The 16,797-nt window shown below is 45.1% G+C and overlaps 1 protein-coding gene across 1 annotated transcript in view; it reads right to left on the bottom strand.

Annotated features, from left to right (window-relative positions):
* Positions 1–16,797, bottom strand: part of AMOT (angiomotin) — a 49,277-nt gene that overhangs the window by 21,339 nt on the left and 11,141 nt on the right. The window contains exons 2-6 of the mRNA XM_063170339.1: positions 14,078–14,243; positions 11,760–12,678; positions 4,466–4,916; positions 2,926–3,070; positions 1,516–1,608 (exon numbers count right to left, since the gene is read on the bottom strand). Of these exons, the coding sequence (XP_063026409.1) occupies positions 1,516–1,608; positions 2,926–3,070; positions 4,466–4,916; positions 11,760–12,631 (1,561 nt within the window). The 5' untranslated portion in view covers positions 12,632–12,678; positions 14,078–14,243. The remainder of the gene's footprint in view (positions 1–1,515; positions 1,609–2,925; positions 3,071–4,465; positions 4,917–11,759; positions 12,679–14,077; positions 14,244–16,797) is intronic.

Here is a 16,797-nt window from a genome sequence, read left to right as displayed (position 1 = left end):
GAACGAGGTGCTGGGTGTTAGGACAGACTGCATATGGAGCACACAGGCCCATTTGTGCAAGCATGTGCATAACTATATTTACAGGACCACAATTACTCCCTTTCTTCTGCCAGCAAAGAGCCAGGAGCAAAGCTTTAGCAACACAGAGGAGCTCAAGATTCCCTTCTGCCAGGGAATCAACACAGCCCACACACAGGTTGCAAAACAAACCTGTCCACCAACAGCACCCAGAGCTCTGCAGAGCAAACCCAGGGCCAGCCCAGGACATAAGGACAAATGTCATCACATGATGGGGTTTTTTTTCTGCCCATCTTTTCCCAGCATTTCTCCTCCACCCAGGAATGAGTTGCTGCCAGTGTGAGCACATTGCACTGTACTGCAGAGACTGAGCTGCATTGAGACAGGGTGGCATTGTGCCAGCAGGTATCAGTCAGTGCTACCAGGCTGTTTGTTAATCTGGAAATGCTTGCAGGGAGGTTTTTGGAGGTTTTGTTGCACACTTTTCTCCAAAGGACAACTGCTTCACTTGACAAGTGCCTGCAGCACCCCCAGAAATGCTGGGACTGATTAAATGCAGGACTGTGGCTTCCATGTTCATCCAAAAGGAGAGGCCCCACAGCTTTGACCTCCCCAGTTTCTGGGTGCACCTATGAACCTCAGTGTCCACCAGCAGAAGGAGAGACTAAACTCCCAGACTTCCCAGTACCACCAGGAGTTTGGAATTCACATCCTGCCAGCCATTTGCTTGCAAGGCAAACCACAAGGAATAAGCTAGAGATGACACAAGAGAGGGACACCAGAATCTGTCAGGGTAGCTGCAGTGTCTGTTACACCACAGAAAAACTCTGTTTTGCAATTTTATTGTACTACCTTTTTATATAACAATTGGAGAAAAGTGAGCATTGTCAGAAGGGTGGAGCACACTGTGGGATGAGAGAAAAGTTGGCCCGACGCCGTCAGCCTCAAGACATTTCAGAACAAAGGAAAAGCAGCATTTCACACCCATCATTTTGGTTTGCCTTGTGATAAATCCACTGCTGTGGACACAATTCCTGACCCTCACCCAGCCCAGCAGACTGCAGGAGTGTTCATCATCTCCTTTATTTTTGCTCAACAGGATAGGGCAGTGGCAAATTAAAGAGGAAGGAGATAGAGACCTAGCAGGCTCCTCTCCTGCTGGCCTTAACTCATGCCAGGACTCCTGCTGGCTTGGGAAGGTTTCATTTCAAAGCTTTCAAGGAATGAAATAGATGGATAAAATATGTAAATTATGGGGCAAACACTAATTTTATGGTTTAACTGAAAATTACCTATGCTCCAATATCTCTAATAAATCCCATCAGATGGACTTTAGATACTGACAGAAAAGGAATTCTTGGATCCCTCCTCCCTTCTCCACTGCCAGCTTTGGGCTGCCACTGCCCTGATTTCTGTGCTGATCATTAACCTGCTGCACTGTCCTCCCAGGCAGGTGACTGGAGCTTTCCAGTGACCCACAAAGGCTGTGAAACTCACTTTGTGCAAAGAGCTGGGAGATGGTTTTCCGATTGTCTTCAGAGCCCTCAAACTCCTTCTCTGCCAGCTGCTTGTTGGCTGTCTCCATGCGTTCTGCAAAACAATTCAATACAAGCAAAAGAAATAATTAACAGCTTTAAGTTACATCTGCTCAGGGCATTCCTGATACTGGGGGAATGGATCTGCTAATTCTACAGCCTATGAGAAACTAGCACTCACTTTTGAAATGTTTTTAATTATGTCCTTAAGGAAATACACTCAATGAAACAAAAAAAAAGGTTAAAGTTCCAAAGAAATTATTTTAAACGTCTGTAACACAGAAGTTTATTTTTTCAATTTATGCCTTTATTTTTTCCACACAAATAAATCCCACCATGCAATTAAAAGATCTCTTATAACTCTCCACTAAATCTTAACAGGAGATTAAATTACTGTTGTCCAATTACCTTACTTGAGGGAATAGTGTAAAACCCTAAAAACAGCTTAACAGCTCTGCTGCTCCAAGCTACTAAAAACTTGTATCAGTCTGTGAAAATTAGAATGAAATGTTTATGCTGTGTTTTATTATGAATAAGATTATTTAATGCAGGCCTTAGTGTACAGTACTGGGAAATGCATGGCTTTACTCCCTGGATGCAAAACAATTTCTGTGAGTCTTAGTAAAAGACATGAGGCAGTGAGAGCATGCAGGATAATCAGAAGCCTTTCTTAAAAAAATTAAACTTACAGTTTAAACAACTGTTTGTGTACCTTCAAAAATGTCAAATTGCAGATGATTTCCACCTTCCAAACTAATGTTTAAACTTTTCCCCCCAGTAAGGTCAAATACCACTCAACACCACTCTGCTGCCAGCCGTGGGGCTGCCTCAGCCTCTTAGCAAGAACCAGATACCAATAGCAGCTCACTCTGGAAAAGGAAGGGAGATCCAAAAAACCAGATGCCTACACTGATAAGGAATGACAAGACCTTCAGGAAGAACAGATACTCTGCAGTTTGTATGTCAGTGCAAAAAGGGTCACTGGACAGGAAATAAAATGAACGTGCCTGCTGTGGGATTAGGCAGTCAGCAAAACCTCTCTCCATTTGTGTAAACTGAACAAATTGTACAAATTGTCTCTGGGATATAAGACATGAGAGAATTCCAGGCTTGCATCTGGTTTATGGTATTTGGCTTATCACATGTTTCTTGTCAATGAGAAACAGGCTGGAAATGAAAGATTGCAGCCCTCTCCTAAACCTGTCTTTTCCATTCCTCCAGCAAGTGCTTAAAACCTCTGACTACTGAATGCACCTGAGTATCCTGTCATATTCCAGTCGTGTGTAGATTCTGCAGCAAAACTCTGTCCTGCCAAGTAAGCATAACAATAAAAACCCCCAGCACTGAAGAACAGAAGTTTTGCTTCATTTACCTCTTAGATCCCTGTTGAAATCATGAAGCCTACGAATTTCTCCTTCCAGTTTGTTTCTCATGGCTTTTTCCAGGGCATCCCGCTTAGAGGATGATTTCTCCAGGTTTTTGTAGGCCTCTGAAACTTGCTGAATTTCTGTTTCCAGCTGCAGTGGAAGTGAAAACAAGCACTTATTTTTTTTCACTGACAAATTTCATAGTCTCAGACAGGAGATTACTTTGTCTCAAGTGTTCTTCATTGAGGGAAACCTACACTTACACACTAAGTAAAAGTCTCAGATCCATGATGAATCCCTCTATAGAAAGAATACCAGTGGCTGAATAATTTTGCAATAAAATATGCATTATCCTTCATTTAGGATATGTTTTATCCTTCAGTGTAAATCTTCTCTGATCATCCAGAGCAGGAGATTCTCTCCTAACTCTCCTTGCTGGGCATGATTTGCTAGGGAAGTGTGGATCCACCATAGCAAACCCCATCAGCACTGTCTAAAGCAAGTGATCAACAGGGAGGTGGAGGGAAGTGCATTTGTATCCTTCTGTCATTATCAGGAAGCTGTCAAACAATTATCTCAAGTATTTCCTGGCCAGAAAATTTCAAAAAAAAATACAACCAAATGAACCTATGTCCCTGGTAAGAGGTAACATGGGGAATAATGAGTGTGGAAAGCCACACTGGTCACCTGAACTCAAGGACAAGCAGCCACACATTTTTCTGGGCCAAACACAGTGCAAAGAGCACAGCAAGGCCCACGAAGTCCTAAATTGCTAAGGAGCATCAGCTTTTCCACAGCTGCAAGGCAAAAGCAAAGCTGACCTGCTGCCCAGCTTTAAACCACTGGTCATCAAGAAGTTATTTCTGTGAGGCAGCATGGAAATACCTCCACCCATGCACATTAATGATGGGTCTCACTGGGGTATTTCCTTCTAAATGTCTTAACATCATTTATTCTGCTTGTTCCACAAAGCCAAAGGTGGCAAATGGCTGGGTCCAAATCAAGACATTAAGTTTTCATGGAAATTGTGTGGTGTTGAGAGAGGGACAAAAGGAGTGTTAGTCCCAGTCCTGCAGTCCAAATGTCTTTGGTGTAGCCATAGCAGCACTGCTTGCCCTGCACACAGTGGTGCCAACCAGTTTGTAGCAATGTCCTCTGAGCCTCCTTGAGTGGCTGTGGTCTTGTGCCACGCCAAACAGGCCCTTCCTGCAGCTCCGAAGTCTTTTAGGGAAAATGAAACCTGCTGCTATCATGGACAAGCCTTAACTTAGCCAAGCAGCCAGCCTCTTCAGCAGCTGAGGAGGATGTGCTTCTGAGCATGGTCAATGAACTGTTAGCAGAAAACTGAAGGCTTTGATTCCATCTTCTGCCAAAGTTAAGCTGCTGCCCAAAGGCACAGGACACAGACTAATCAATCTGCATACCAAAGACTCTAAAGTACCTCATCAATCCCTTCAGCACAGGAATCCAACACTTGCAGATTAAATGATTCAATTAGGGACTAGACCAGAGACAGGAGAATGCCTGAATTACACATCCACCCACCTTCTGCAGCCGGGCCACCTTCTCATAGCACCCATCCAGCTCCTGCCGCAGGGACCGGTTCTCCTCAGACAGGATTTCCACCATTTGCTGGGCCCTGGACACGATGGCAAAAGGATCCACTTGCACCTGCTGGTATGGGGAAGGGATCTGCTGGGCTCTCATGGAGTAGGAGTCTCCTTGCTGCTGCTGCTGGGGGCCCAGGAAGGGCTGGCACAGTCGGTACAGATCCCCCTGCTGCACTGGGTTGGACAGGAAAGGCTGCTGGGGCCGGGGCAGAACGCCAGGGTCGGCCTGGCTGGGAGTCAGAGGTTGCTGGTGCTGGGATGGGGACAGCCTAGAGGGTGGAGGAGACTGGAGCAAAGTCAAAGATCCCAGGGATGTCAAGGAAGAAGTTGGGCTGTGGTGGTGAGGTGGTCTCTGTTGTAACTGCAGCTGCACATCTGGGTTCTGCCTGGAAAACAGAGAGCACAGGCTCCATCACAGTCATGCACAGGAAGGTGCACAAAGCAGGGACAAGCTGTGTAGCTCCTGTGCACAGGTCTTCCCATACAAAAGGCTCAAGTGAGGCTTTCTTCCATTTAAAAAACATTTCAAAATCAAATCTTTAGCAGAAAATTTATTCTAAGGGCACAAAGGTGTTTCCTAGAAACTAATTTTTTTTTACAGAAGTACAAAAGAAAGTGCATCAACAACTACCGGTCAAAATTATTTTCATAACTTTTCTCCACGTTTTGTGGATAAAACTGCTCAACTAAGGACTGCTAGGAACAGGCTCTTTTGTTCTGGCCTTAAATGTGCCATCTGTCATCAAGAAAACAATTAATTTTCTTCTGCAAGCCAGGATAGAGAGTTGAAAGCATTGGCTAAGCTTGATGCTACTATTCCAGCATCACTGATCTGAGCTTTCTGAAATATCAATCAATAAACTGCAGCCTGGCTAAATGAGACAAATAAAGAATATGGAAACCAGCCAAAGAATCAGAAGCAGCATTTCATTCCACCCTGCCCTGTCCTAGGCAGTAGGTGTGCTTACTGCTCCTAACAATAACTCTGCTGGCTATCAAAGACACACTAACAATCTATAACCTGCCTGAGTCCACCACAGAACTAAATCCAAGCTACACCCTCTGACATTTCCCAGGCTCTGGAGATCCCCAGCTCAACTCCTGCTGCATCAGCCAAGTAAGAAATCTCCCTGAGAAGACTGTGTGGATTTATCATGCTTGGATGACCTCAGGAGGCAGGATTTGCTTTCTCCTCCAAAAACATTCAACCTTTAACTTCTCTGGAGGTTCTTTATTCTAACAGCTGAAGTCCCTCCCTCTCCATGCTGCAGCCAGTCTCCTCTTGAGCACGGAGCTCAGGCCAGAGCAGACCCAGCCTGGCAGCTCAGTGTGTCCTGCTGCTCTGACACAATTCCCACCCTTTGGGATGCACTTCAGCCCTGCAGCTGGAAAAGCACACACTGTTGTTCCACCTGGCCAGAGCTGCTACAGAACATCCCCCTGGCTGCCTGTGCTCCGAGGAGGGACTCCTGCCCTGCAGAGGATGGACAAGGCAGCTCAGAGCATTCCCACAGCACCAGGAACTGACAGCAGGGAGCAGGAAGCTGAGCTGGGAGCTCAAGGGTTACACACAACAATCCTGAGCCCAAGTTCAAACACTCAGCACCATCCTTCCTGCTCTCCAAGAAAGAGGGAATCACTCCTTGCACCCACCACTCACATCTGGGCTTTACTCACATCTGGCAGCAGCTCTCAGCCCAGCACAAGGTTCACTATTTCAGCATCATGCCCTTCATGTCTCATTGCCCTGCTTCCCTGCAGAGAAACCTCAAGTTCCTGCTCAAATTCCTTAGTGGGGAAACAAATCTAGCCTTTGTTAACTAAGAAAAACAAAGAATCACTGCTCTAGCTACTGTTTCTCTCCTTCTCACATTCAGGTGATTGTGGTGCCTGCCAGCAGCATCATTTCAGGAGCTGTATTTCCCCAGAAATGATCATTTGCAGCATGAGGATTTCAGGGGTCATGCAGAAGAGTGATGTGCAATTAATTTCCTCAGGAATGTTCAGTTTAGTAGCAGCAATTTGGTTCTTCTCCTCCCAGGGGGGCAGCTCTACTTATTGTTGCACTGATTTCATTAACTTCATTTGCCAGTTCTCCTAATGAAGAATGAGGCAAAACCATCACAGGCCATGCTCAAGGTCACCTGGTTTGTCTCAGGTGGTTTCCTGCTGCTTTCTCAGCTCACCCAGTTGTGTGCAGAGTTAAAACTTTGCATCCTCACAAACCACTCATCTCCCTGAGTTTACTCTTTACCTATCACCACAGCTCTGCTTTAATGTTGTAATCAATTAGGGAATAACCTTGCTGTGACATTTCATCTGTGATGACCTACAGAGTTAGATCAAAAAGAAATACATTGCCAGTCTGCCTCATGGGTGCAAAAAAACCAATTTTCAACCTACAAAACACTCTTTTCCAGTTTGAAAATAACCTGCAGCAGTTACTCAGGAAGACTGGTGTCAGTGAGTTAATCTTAAAAGCCTCATGAGGAAGATTTAAATGCCAGTGTTAACATTTTGAGCTATTTGACTAAAAACATCTTGTTATTCTGTCAACAGAGACCCAGTGGCAGAACCTTGCCATCCTAAGCATCAATGAGATGAACAAAATAATGGCCACAGAAACACAACAGCAGCACTTTAATTCTGAAGGGCCAGTGGAACTGACATGCCTTGTAATGATCCTTTTTTTTTAAACCTATTGTAAAGAACAACTCTAGGAAATCATGGCTGAGCATTTCTAAACAGGATACATTTCCAAGAATTCCAGCATCTTGGCACTCACATCCAAAGCCTCTCATAGTCTTGAAATTATATCAATCTTGTGGGCTCAAGCTAGAACATGAGAGCTTGGAGCCTCTAGTTCTGTGGCATTACCAACAGCATTAAAGCTTCCAAAATGTCCCAAATGCATTTATATTCCCAGCAGAACGAGACAGCACAACTGGGTTAATACATCCTAAAGAATTATATTTTAAAAATATCATCTTTTTAAAAATTGCATGAAAAAATCCTAGTAACCTCATAGTGACACCAGACTTATTAAGATCTTGCATGCAAACTTTTGCATACACATTCAAAGAACTTTTTGGCATTCCCACTGCTTACAATTTTGTCTTATAAAATGCTTACATATAATTTGTGGGTAAAAAATACCTGGCTCTGGGATTTCTTTATATTAACAAGAGAAATGAAGAATTTATTTCTCTGGTAAAGCAATTTGGGGTTGAGAGAGTCAGAAAGGTAAACGAACACAATTTGGATTTTTCAATATTTTTATGCTACACTGCAAAATGTAAAGGTAAAAATGACTATTGGTGTCTCTTAACAGTATTGCTGATAAAATGGTAGCAGAAAATTCCCTCCATGAGAGAATGAGTCCTCAGGTAACCCCACAACAGCAATCACAATTTGATCTGAACCAACCACTTCAGAAAAAATGCAGACTCTCAAAACACATATACAACAAAATTACACAACCTCCTTCCATTTGCCTCAGTGTCACAAAGACCTGAATAAACCAAATGCAGGGGGAAAACAAAACTCACAGCAATTATCCCCACAAGTGTTTGGGTTTGAAAGCATGACTTTAAGGGCCACTTCTCTGTGCACCAGGCAGGAATTTCTGCTCTCTGGCATGGGCAGAGGAACTCCACAGAGGCCAAGTACAAACCTGCATTTATGGCTCTGGAACCAGCAGGGTGAGCTGAGCTTTTGGGGCAGGAAGGCAGAGCCAGGGAGCGAGGGCAGCTCTGCAGACATGGGGTGCTCAGGCTGCCAGGACAGAGGGACACACACAAGGTCTGTGGCACAGCAGCACAGTGGGGAAGGCAGAAGAACGGATCAGGAAAGATCTCTGGCTCGTTATGGTTTTTTTCTAATGCCTTCCCAGCTTCTCCTGCCTGTTTCATGTTCAAGAAGCTCCAGTCGCCCTCCTGCACCGAGCAGGAAATGCTGCCCGCGGGAGGGAGCAGGCTCCACTCCATTACACAGCCGAAATCAAACCCAGGAATTTTTGTTCTGCTGCCCAGTCACACCTGATTAGCCCCCACTTTGATGCTGCTCAGGGGAATGCAGTGCACACGGTGATTCACTAATTATGGGACAAATTCTGTAGACCTCCCTCTCAAAAACTTTCTGTGAAGTCGATGGGATTAATCACCACAGCAGGAGCTCAGGCACTTGGGCTCCAGACAGAGGATGGCGCTTGAAGCAGAGAGACAATGAGCTTCATTGCACCCAAAAATGCACCAGACAGGAGCTTCCTCTGCACCCAAAATGCATCAAACAGGAGCTTCCTCTGCACCCAAAAATGCATCAGAAATGAGCTTCCTCTGCACCCTAAACTGCAACAGACAGGGGCTTCTTCTGCAACCAAAAATGCATCAGACAGGAGCTTCCTCTGCACCTAAAAATGCATCAGACAGGAGCTTCCTCTGCACCTAAAAATGGAACAGACAGGAGAATCCTCTGCACTCAAAAATGCATCAGGCAGGGGCTTCCTCTGTACCCAAAAATGCACCAGACAGGAGTTTCCTCTGCATCTAAAAATATATCAGACAGGGGCTTTTTCTGCACCCAAAGCTGCTCCAGCCCTCACTGTGCTGCCACAGGAGCCCTTGCAGCCCCAGGACACGGAGCCCAAGGCACCCCTGCTCTGCTCTTAGACTGGTGGGTTGTTTTCACTACCAATGCTAAAGTGCAGCTGAAGTATTAGGGAGAGAACCCGACTCTGGAGCTTCACATGTGGCCAGCCCTCTTCTAAACTTTCTGTAAAATTTCCAAATAACAGCAGAGATGCCTCCGGCATGCCCGGTATTTACATTAAACCAACATCATTACCAACATACACCGTTCCCAAACTTGCACCGCCCAGGAGCAGGTGAGGCAAACTGTTTGCAGACTGGTTTAAACTTACCACACAGCCCATTCCTTTCCCAGACTGGGGAGGGTGAAGCATGAGAATGCTGTGAATTCCCCAATGTTTATCTTGCTCAACGAGTTTTATTTAACCGCATCATTAGGTCACCCTCAAATTCCCCCGAACAATGAGGGGAAAAACCCGCAGAAAAGGGTGTGGCTTCGGGAGCACAGAGAAGGGGCTTTGTTTCCTTGACGCACAATTCAAAAAATGCACACATTTACCAATCCAAATGGATCCCGATAAAGGCTGAGCCGCGGTGCAGGAAAACTGGAGGCTGCAAGGACGCTCCTGGTGAGAGGCAAAAGCTCTCCCCGGAGCTGTTTGCCTTTAAAATCCCCACACGCCATCACCCAGCTGCACCTTTAGCAACACAGAAGGTTTCTTGTCTAAATGACAGTTTCTCTTACAGCATGTGGGAGAGGGAGGGGAATAGAGGACTCGCTGCCTTCCTTTGCTACGCTGCTCTGTAATTTATGGATTAGTCTTGCAATTGTTCTACTGCTCCAGCATTTGCCTGCAAAGGAAACCTCTCCTCTGTGCAGCTATTTAGGTTAAAAAGTAACCTCATTAGATTCCCAGTGCTTTGAAGACAAATTTCAGTTGCTTCCCCTACTGGAAACGTTGCCAGCTGAACCTTTCTCCTCCCCCTCCTTCCCCCCACCATGTTCTTTCAAAGCAGCCAGGATCCATCCAATACAGACAAAAATCACCCTGTCTAGAGGAGCTGACTGTTGGCGTGTTTTCAAATACCTCTCCCTTGAACAGCAAGCAGGCTACATCTCACTGCATATAATATAAGGAGTATTTCTGATGCAGCAGAACCACTGAGGAGCTGTTTCCCTGTCCTGTGTGCACAGAGGTTTGAGGCCTTTGAATTTGCAAAAACATTTACAACGAGCTTCTACAATCATTACCCCCCCCTAAACCCTTTACTTCCCCTTTTCCTGGCCTCTTTATTATTTATTTAGCCAGATCAAAGGGCCTTTTCATCAGGCTTGTATGCTGCTGAAGTCATTTCAGATCACAAACAATGGTGGACAAACTCTGAAAATAGCTCCTCATAGGGCTAGGAAGGTTCTGAGCAGATTCAAACTCCCTAAAGCTCAGACTCTGCTCCCAAATACTGACGGGTTTCTTCACGCTCCCCTCAAAATGGGCAAACACAAATTCACAGAGACCTCTCCATTTACATCCTCTCGTTGCTCCTCTGAATTATCCTTTTAGCTTCAAAATGAGGCCAAAATCATTACACCAGATCCCACCTGGTCAGGCAGAGGTGAGATGGTATGGGAACAGGTAAAGTGAGGCTGGGGTTTTAGCCCACCTTAATAAAACTTCATCTTCCCACATGGACATCAGTGTTTGGCTCAAGCCAAATCCAGCTCCTTATCTAGAGGGAACCAGAACAGGCTGAGATTTCAAATGATGCAAGAAAAATGAGCAAAAGCTGAACAAGCAAGCCTGGGATGAGGCACAAAGCGTATTCAATTTTCCTCTCCTACACTTCAGGCCACTGGAAATAAAATTCTAAAAACTCTACAGGACACTCAGAGGTGATTTTTGCTACCTGCACCATTATTGCTTTCATTCATTTTCTCCTGTCCTATGTGATGCACTTTTAAGAAAAATCTTTTGTCTGGCGGATGTAATTAAAGAACAACCTAAGTCTTGCAATAAGTAACTACAAGTTTCTACAATGAATCACACCATAACTTTGGCTTTCGTAGCAAAGCTTTTGTGAGGCTCTGGAGCCTCAGCATTGAACTTCCCCATACCATAAAATCAAGTTGGCTTGTTTTTTTTCTTTGTAAAAAAGTATCAGGCCTCAGCATCTTTTTTTTTTTGTTGGATTTTTTTTTTTTTTTTTTTTTTTGTAAAAAAGCATCAGGCCTCTAGTCAGCTCCTGAAGCAGGTAACAGTCCTTCCAGACAGTCTACAGCTGAACACAACATGTCATCTCACATATTGAAGATGGGGTCTTTGTGGAAGGAAAACCTGCCTCAGGAGTTTTATATTGTCATTCCCTACGTGGCTGTTTTAGTTTTGTGTTGTCATTCACGAACTGAGTTTTATATTGTCATTCCCTACGTGGCTGTTTTAGTTTTGTGTTGTCATTCATGAACTGAGTTTTATATTGTCATTCCCTACGTGGCTGTTTTAGTTTTGTATTGTCATTCACGAACTGAGTTTTATATTGTCATTCCCTACGTGGCTGTTTTAGTTTTACATTGTCATTCATGGACTGAGTTTTATATTGTCATTCCCTACATGGCTGTCACAGGGCTTGTTTTAAGGTCTCTCTTACCTGACTGAGCCATACTCAGGGGGATGCTGATACCTCATCATGGGCCCATCAGATCTTCCCTGCTGGCTCATGCGATGCTCACTATAGAAATGCCCCGAGTCCTGAGGCTTGCAGTTCATAGACGGGGTGGACACGTTTTTGTAAGGGTACTCTGGGGGAGGCCCCCGCTGCTCCATTCCTTTGATGCTGGGCTGGGAAGGGGGCTGCACCGAGTTCTTGTAGAACTCATTGGAGCCAGAATTTTTGTAAGGGTCGCTGGACTGCTGGGGAGAGAGCGGGGACAGCGGGGACAGCGGCGCGCTGGTGACGGGCGCGTGGGCCTTGACGCCGCTGGTGGCCAGGGACAGCTGCATCAGCCGCTCGCTCAGGGAGCGCACGTGGCCCTGCTTGAGGTCCTTCAGCCCCTCGTCCTGGTGCACCTTCCCCGGGCTCACCCTCTGCACCGTGGGCCTCCCCTCAGTCCTCATCTTCTGGTTGGTGACGCCCGTGACGTAGAAGGCGGCCCCGACGCTGGCGTGCGGCTGGCCCCGGAAATACTGCGACTGCACCTTGGCCTCCTCGTAGGTCGGCAGGTCCTCGCTGTTCTGGAGGCGTGGGGAGAGCTGCTTCTCCATGATGCTGTTGTCCACCTGTATCTCCTGGCCCTGGGGCTCCTGGCGGGCAGCATGGGTGACCAGCTGGTGCTCCTGGGAGCTCAGCCCTTCGTTCTGAGGGGCCGGGCTGCCGGTGCTGCTGAAAGGGGGGGCATTGCCTGTGGCTTGCTGGTGTAAGGCCAGAAGGTTGCGGTTGTCATTTGGGTTCCCGTATCGGAGCTGCTCCTGCAGCAGGCGCTGTAAAACTGTCGTAGCTGCTTGCTCTTCTGAATTCCTCATCTCAAACTGTGGTGCCTTTTGGGTGGAATGTAAAAGCTGCCCTTGACCTAAGGAAAGGAGACACGGTTATTAGCGCCTGAGTGGATGGAGGGAGAGATATTCAGGAGCTACGGCTTGAAATGCAGAAAAAAAGCAGGTTAGATTACCAAAGGTTCTCATAACAATGGGGGTCATCAAGGCCCGTGGAGACCTAAGAAGGACGTGCATGCCCGGGGGGCAAAGCCTCACAAAGGTGATGAAAGGTGACTTGAAAGTTTATAGGCAAATCAATCTGCTGCAAGCAGTAGGGATGCGTGCCAAATACCTCAGACAGCATCTCGGGCAAAAAGGAGACGTGGAATTCACAGGATGATGGTAAAAATGCCTGAAACCTGTTTGCTTTATACTTGGAGTTACCAACAGTGAAATACACTTCCCATATTTGTAGGCAGACAAGGATTGAAGTGTGAAATCAGCAACTTGTCGGTTTCAAGGGAAAGAAAAAAAAACAAAAAAGAAGCCCATTGAGATAGCATATGGCTCAAAAGAAGTAAAGAAATCTCTCGGCTTGGATAAAGCAATCCATGAATACCTAGTTAGCCAGCAGGTTTTCAGAGTTATGAAATGCCCAGAGTGAGATCAGCACCTCTTCTCCCTGCTGCAGAAAAGCCCAGGCACGGTGCAAGTGAGGACTCGGGAACTTCCTGCTGTACAAAGGCAAGCAAATCCTCACACACATCTAAATATCCTCAGCGGAATGCATGCAAATGCAAGGGGAGGAAAAAGAGTTGTCTGATCTAAGGAACAGAAAAAGACCTCTGAGTGGCAGGAAAAAACACTGTGTCCCAATGAGGGAAACACAAAGAGCCAATGTCAGGCACATCCTAAGCACAGATTAGGCCAGTGACCAACAGCAATTGCATTTTGCTCAGCCTCCCAGTGGATTCAGGAGTGTGTCATGGAAACTCAGGCCCATTGGCCTTGCCTGAGTTGAAATATCAAAAATTAATGATACATTTGAGACATGTAACTGAAAGCAGAGCTACTTCTGAGCTAGAACAGCTCAGAACAGAGCTCAGCCTCACTCGCTGGCCAAGGTACAGCTCTGCCCTGACAGCAGAACACGTGTTGGTGTTCTAGCATTTTCTTTTGTCTCCTCTTTTCTGTATTACATTGTCCCTCAGCAGGAGGTAACTTGTTCCCAACAGTTTGTTCTGTGGCAGAACCAGGAGGCCTGAAGGGTCTGCTTTGTGCTGCACCTCCACAACCTCCCCGTTTGCTCCCTCAGACCAGCCAACCCTGCAACACAAGGACTCCCACTGGGCACACAAAAGCCTCCTGCAAATCTTAATGAAGAGAAAGTTAAAATCCACCTCATTCCAGGCTGCCCACCACGGCAGGAATTCAGGCCCTGTTAGCTGACCTGGAATGTGACTCCTTTGAAATGCTGTTTGAAGTGGCACATACCTTTGTCCTTCACTTGCAGTTCCCTGGGAAGGAGGAGCAGTTCTGCCACATGGGGGGACACACTCAGCCTTCCTCCTGCAAACCCAGGATCTCCACTCAGAGATGGCTTCAGGCTCCTCTTCAGCAGGCCTGATCACTTGATACTCTCCTCGCTCCCAAAATAATTCTGAGGAAAGCATTGAAAACACCATTTTAACCAGCAGATGAGACCTTCAAAATAATAAACCTTGGCCCATAGTTCAGATTTTCCTTTTGCAGCTTCTTGTTTTCTCCCAGAGCCCAACAATTTTGATCCCTTTAGGATGAATGAACCCCCGTGTCCCCAGCAATCTACTCCAGCTGCTGCTTTAATCATGACCATTTCTGCTCCAAGATTAAATGTTGCCAAGTAATGCTTTGTCCCATCTGTGCCTCCAAGTGAAACAGTGATTAAAACCTGCTAATTCTTTAACTCCATTGTTTTATTTTTTGCTCAGAATGAAAGCTGCAGCACAGATGAGGATGCCCTGTGCTTATGGCTCCTTTGCCAGTGGTGCTGAGTATTTCAAACTGTGTCAGCAGAAATCCTCTGCTGGATGGTGACACTGTGAAATGCTTGATAAACTTCAACACACTGTGCCTTAGAAATGACTGTGAGAGTGATCAGTTTGTGAATATTAGCTTTATTTTACAGACTGGGAAAGTCAGAGGAAGAAAAGGACACTGACAAGAGTTTATGCCAGAAATACATTGCAGAGCACAGCTCTAATTCCCAAAACACTCTTTAATTACATTACTTTTTTCCTTCAGAATATGAAGCAGTAAAGAAACTTTAACCATTGAGAGGAGAAGCAGGAGAATACAGAACAATGTGTATTTAGGCATGTTACAAGAAGCAGTTACTGAAGGTGTCCTAAAGAAAAAGCAATGCAAAAGATGTGGAACATATTTGTGCACTCAGTGTGTTCATACTTTAAGGAAAGGCAATGAAAACAGAACTAGTGAAACTAAAAATATTCATTGATACGTATAATTTAACTTAATTTCCTGGAATGTTGCAAAAAATAAAGTGAACAGATGTAGTGAAGGAATGCAGACGTGGATACTTCTGTCTCTGACTTATTACAGCACAAATCCACACCCAACAAAAACTATCTCAGATCTGCAAGTTAAATACTTGAGGTGTCAACAGCAATTTCAAGGCACATGAACAATATCTAAGGAGAGAACAAGGCAGTGTTGTGTGGTGTGGTACTTCAAGATGGTGGTTGAAAAAAGCAGCTAATGTCAAATTCTTAACTGGTGACTTAGCTCAAGAGGGATATATTGAAAACAGCTGCCAGCAAATATGCAGGAAAGAACCTTTAAAGCAGGCATTAAAGATAGCAGATAACTAGAGCAATTTCTAGTCTCTTTTCTCAGTGTTGCACAACAGAAGTTAAGGATTCCTCATCCCCCCCACACCAGAATCATCACTGACTCTTCTTTTTATAATTTTTTTTAAAACCAAGCTGCCCTGAGCAACCCTTTTTATTAGAGTATAAAAAGGCTTTTATATGCTGCCTTTCCACCCAAAGATTTCTTTTGTCTCAACTGGAAAAATCTAAGGAGGTGGTGGTGGGGGGGATTGTTTATTTTTTTAATACAAAGATACAATCCAGCTTGAGATTCAGCCTCTCTGCCTTAAAGATTTTTTTTCAACAGACAAATCCAATCTGTGCATGTTTAACTCCTTCAAATGCTCCAGGAACCATTTCACACGCAGAGCTTCACTCCTCAGCAATACCAGCTCATTCTGCTGAGCTGATGGAGGGAGGGCACAGTTCACACTGAAAAACATTTGCTGGAACTCAATACTACTAATTTTAGTGTGGGTGTAAACTAGAAATCAAGCTGGAAACCCAAAGCAAAAGGTGGGCTGAGATATAATATGAAGATATTCTGGCCAACAAATCCGCTTTCTTTAAATACCAACTGGTAGCCTATTTTTTTCCAGTTTTATCCCATTATTTTTAATTAACAAAGAAAATCTTGTGCAACTAACTTGGGTGGCAGCATTCCTGGAATCTGCTTTCTGAGCAGGATGAAAACTCCTGGCAGAACCAGTGAGTTAACTTTTCTATTAACAAAACACAAAAATGAACAGTACAATTGGTGCTGAAGCCCATGTGTTACTTATTTGGACACCAAACTCTATTTTTTTTGTCAGGCTCTTCCAGCAATTTCAGTTTTCACTGTGCCAAAGATGGAAATTAGTGAGATGCACTGGAAAAGTTATGATAGAGCTGGAAGGAAATTGGGAAGGTTCTGTAGATACTTTAAACAGACATATTTGGGGTTTTAGCCTACATCTATTATGATTGATAGGGCTGAAATCAGAGTGACAAGAGCTCTGCCAAACTGATTGGATGGTGCACTCTCCATAGCCACAAAGCCTAGAAACACCTTTTCCAGTGGAAATTCAGGTTTAGATCAAATCTCATCCAAGCAACCACAGTGAGATTTCCCAGGCTGAATCAATTTTGCAATTTGCTCCCAAGCACTGCAGCTCTATCATCTTACACCTCATTCCAAACTCTGGTCTGAAATTACTACTGGTAATTTGAGGGAAACATCAGAACCTGGAACTGGTAGAACTAAGACAGGAATTGCAAATAATGCTTCACCATGCTGAGATCAAGAATGGGCACAAAATGGGGGTAGTGTAGGTACTGTTTAAGGAAGAAAAGCCTCATGTTTGC

The sequence above is a fragment of the Melospiza melodia genome, chromosome 16 (genome assembly GCF_035770615.1).
Source record: "Melospiza melodia melodia isolate bMelMel2 chromosome 16, bMelMel2.pri, whole genome shotgun sequence".
NCBI lineage: Eukaryota > Metazoa > Chordata > Aves > Passeriformes > Passerellidae > Melospiza > Melospiza melodia.
The sequence above is the reverse complement of the archived record's forward strand: the minus strand, read 5'-3'. Positions and strand labels throughout refer to the sequence as shown.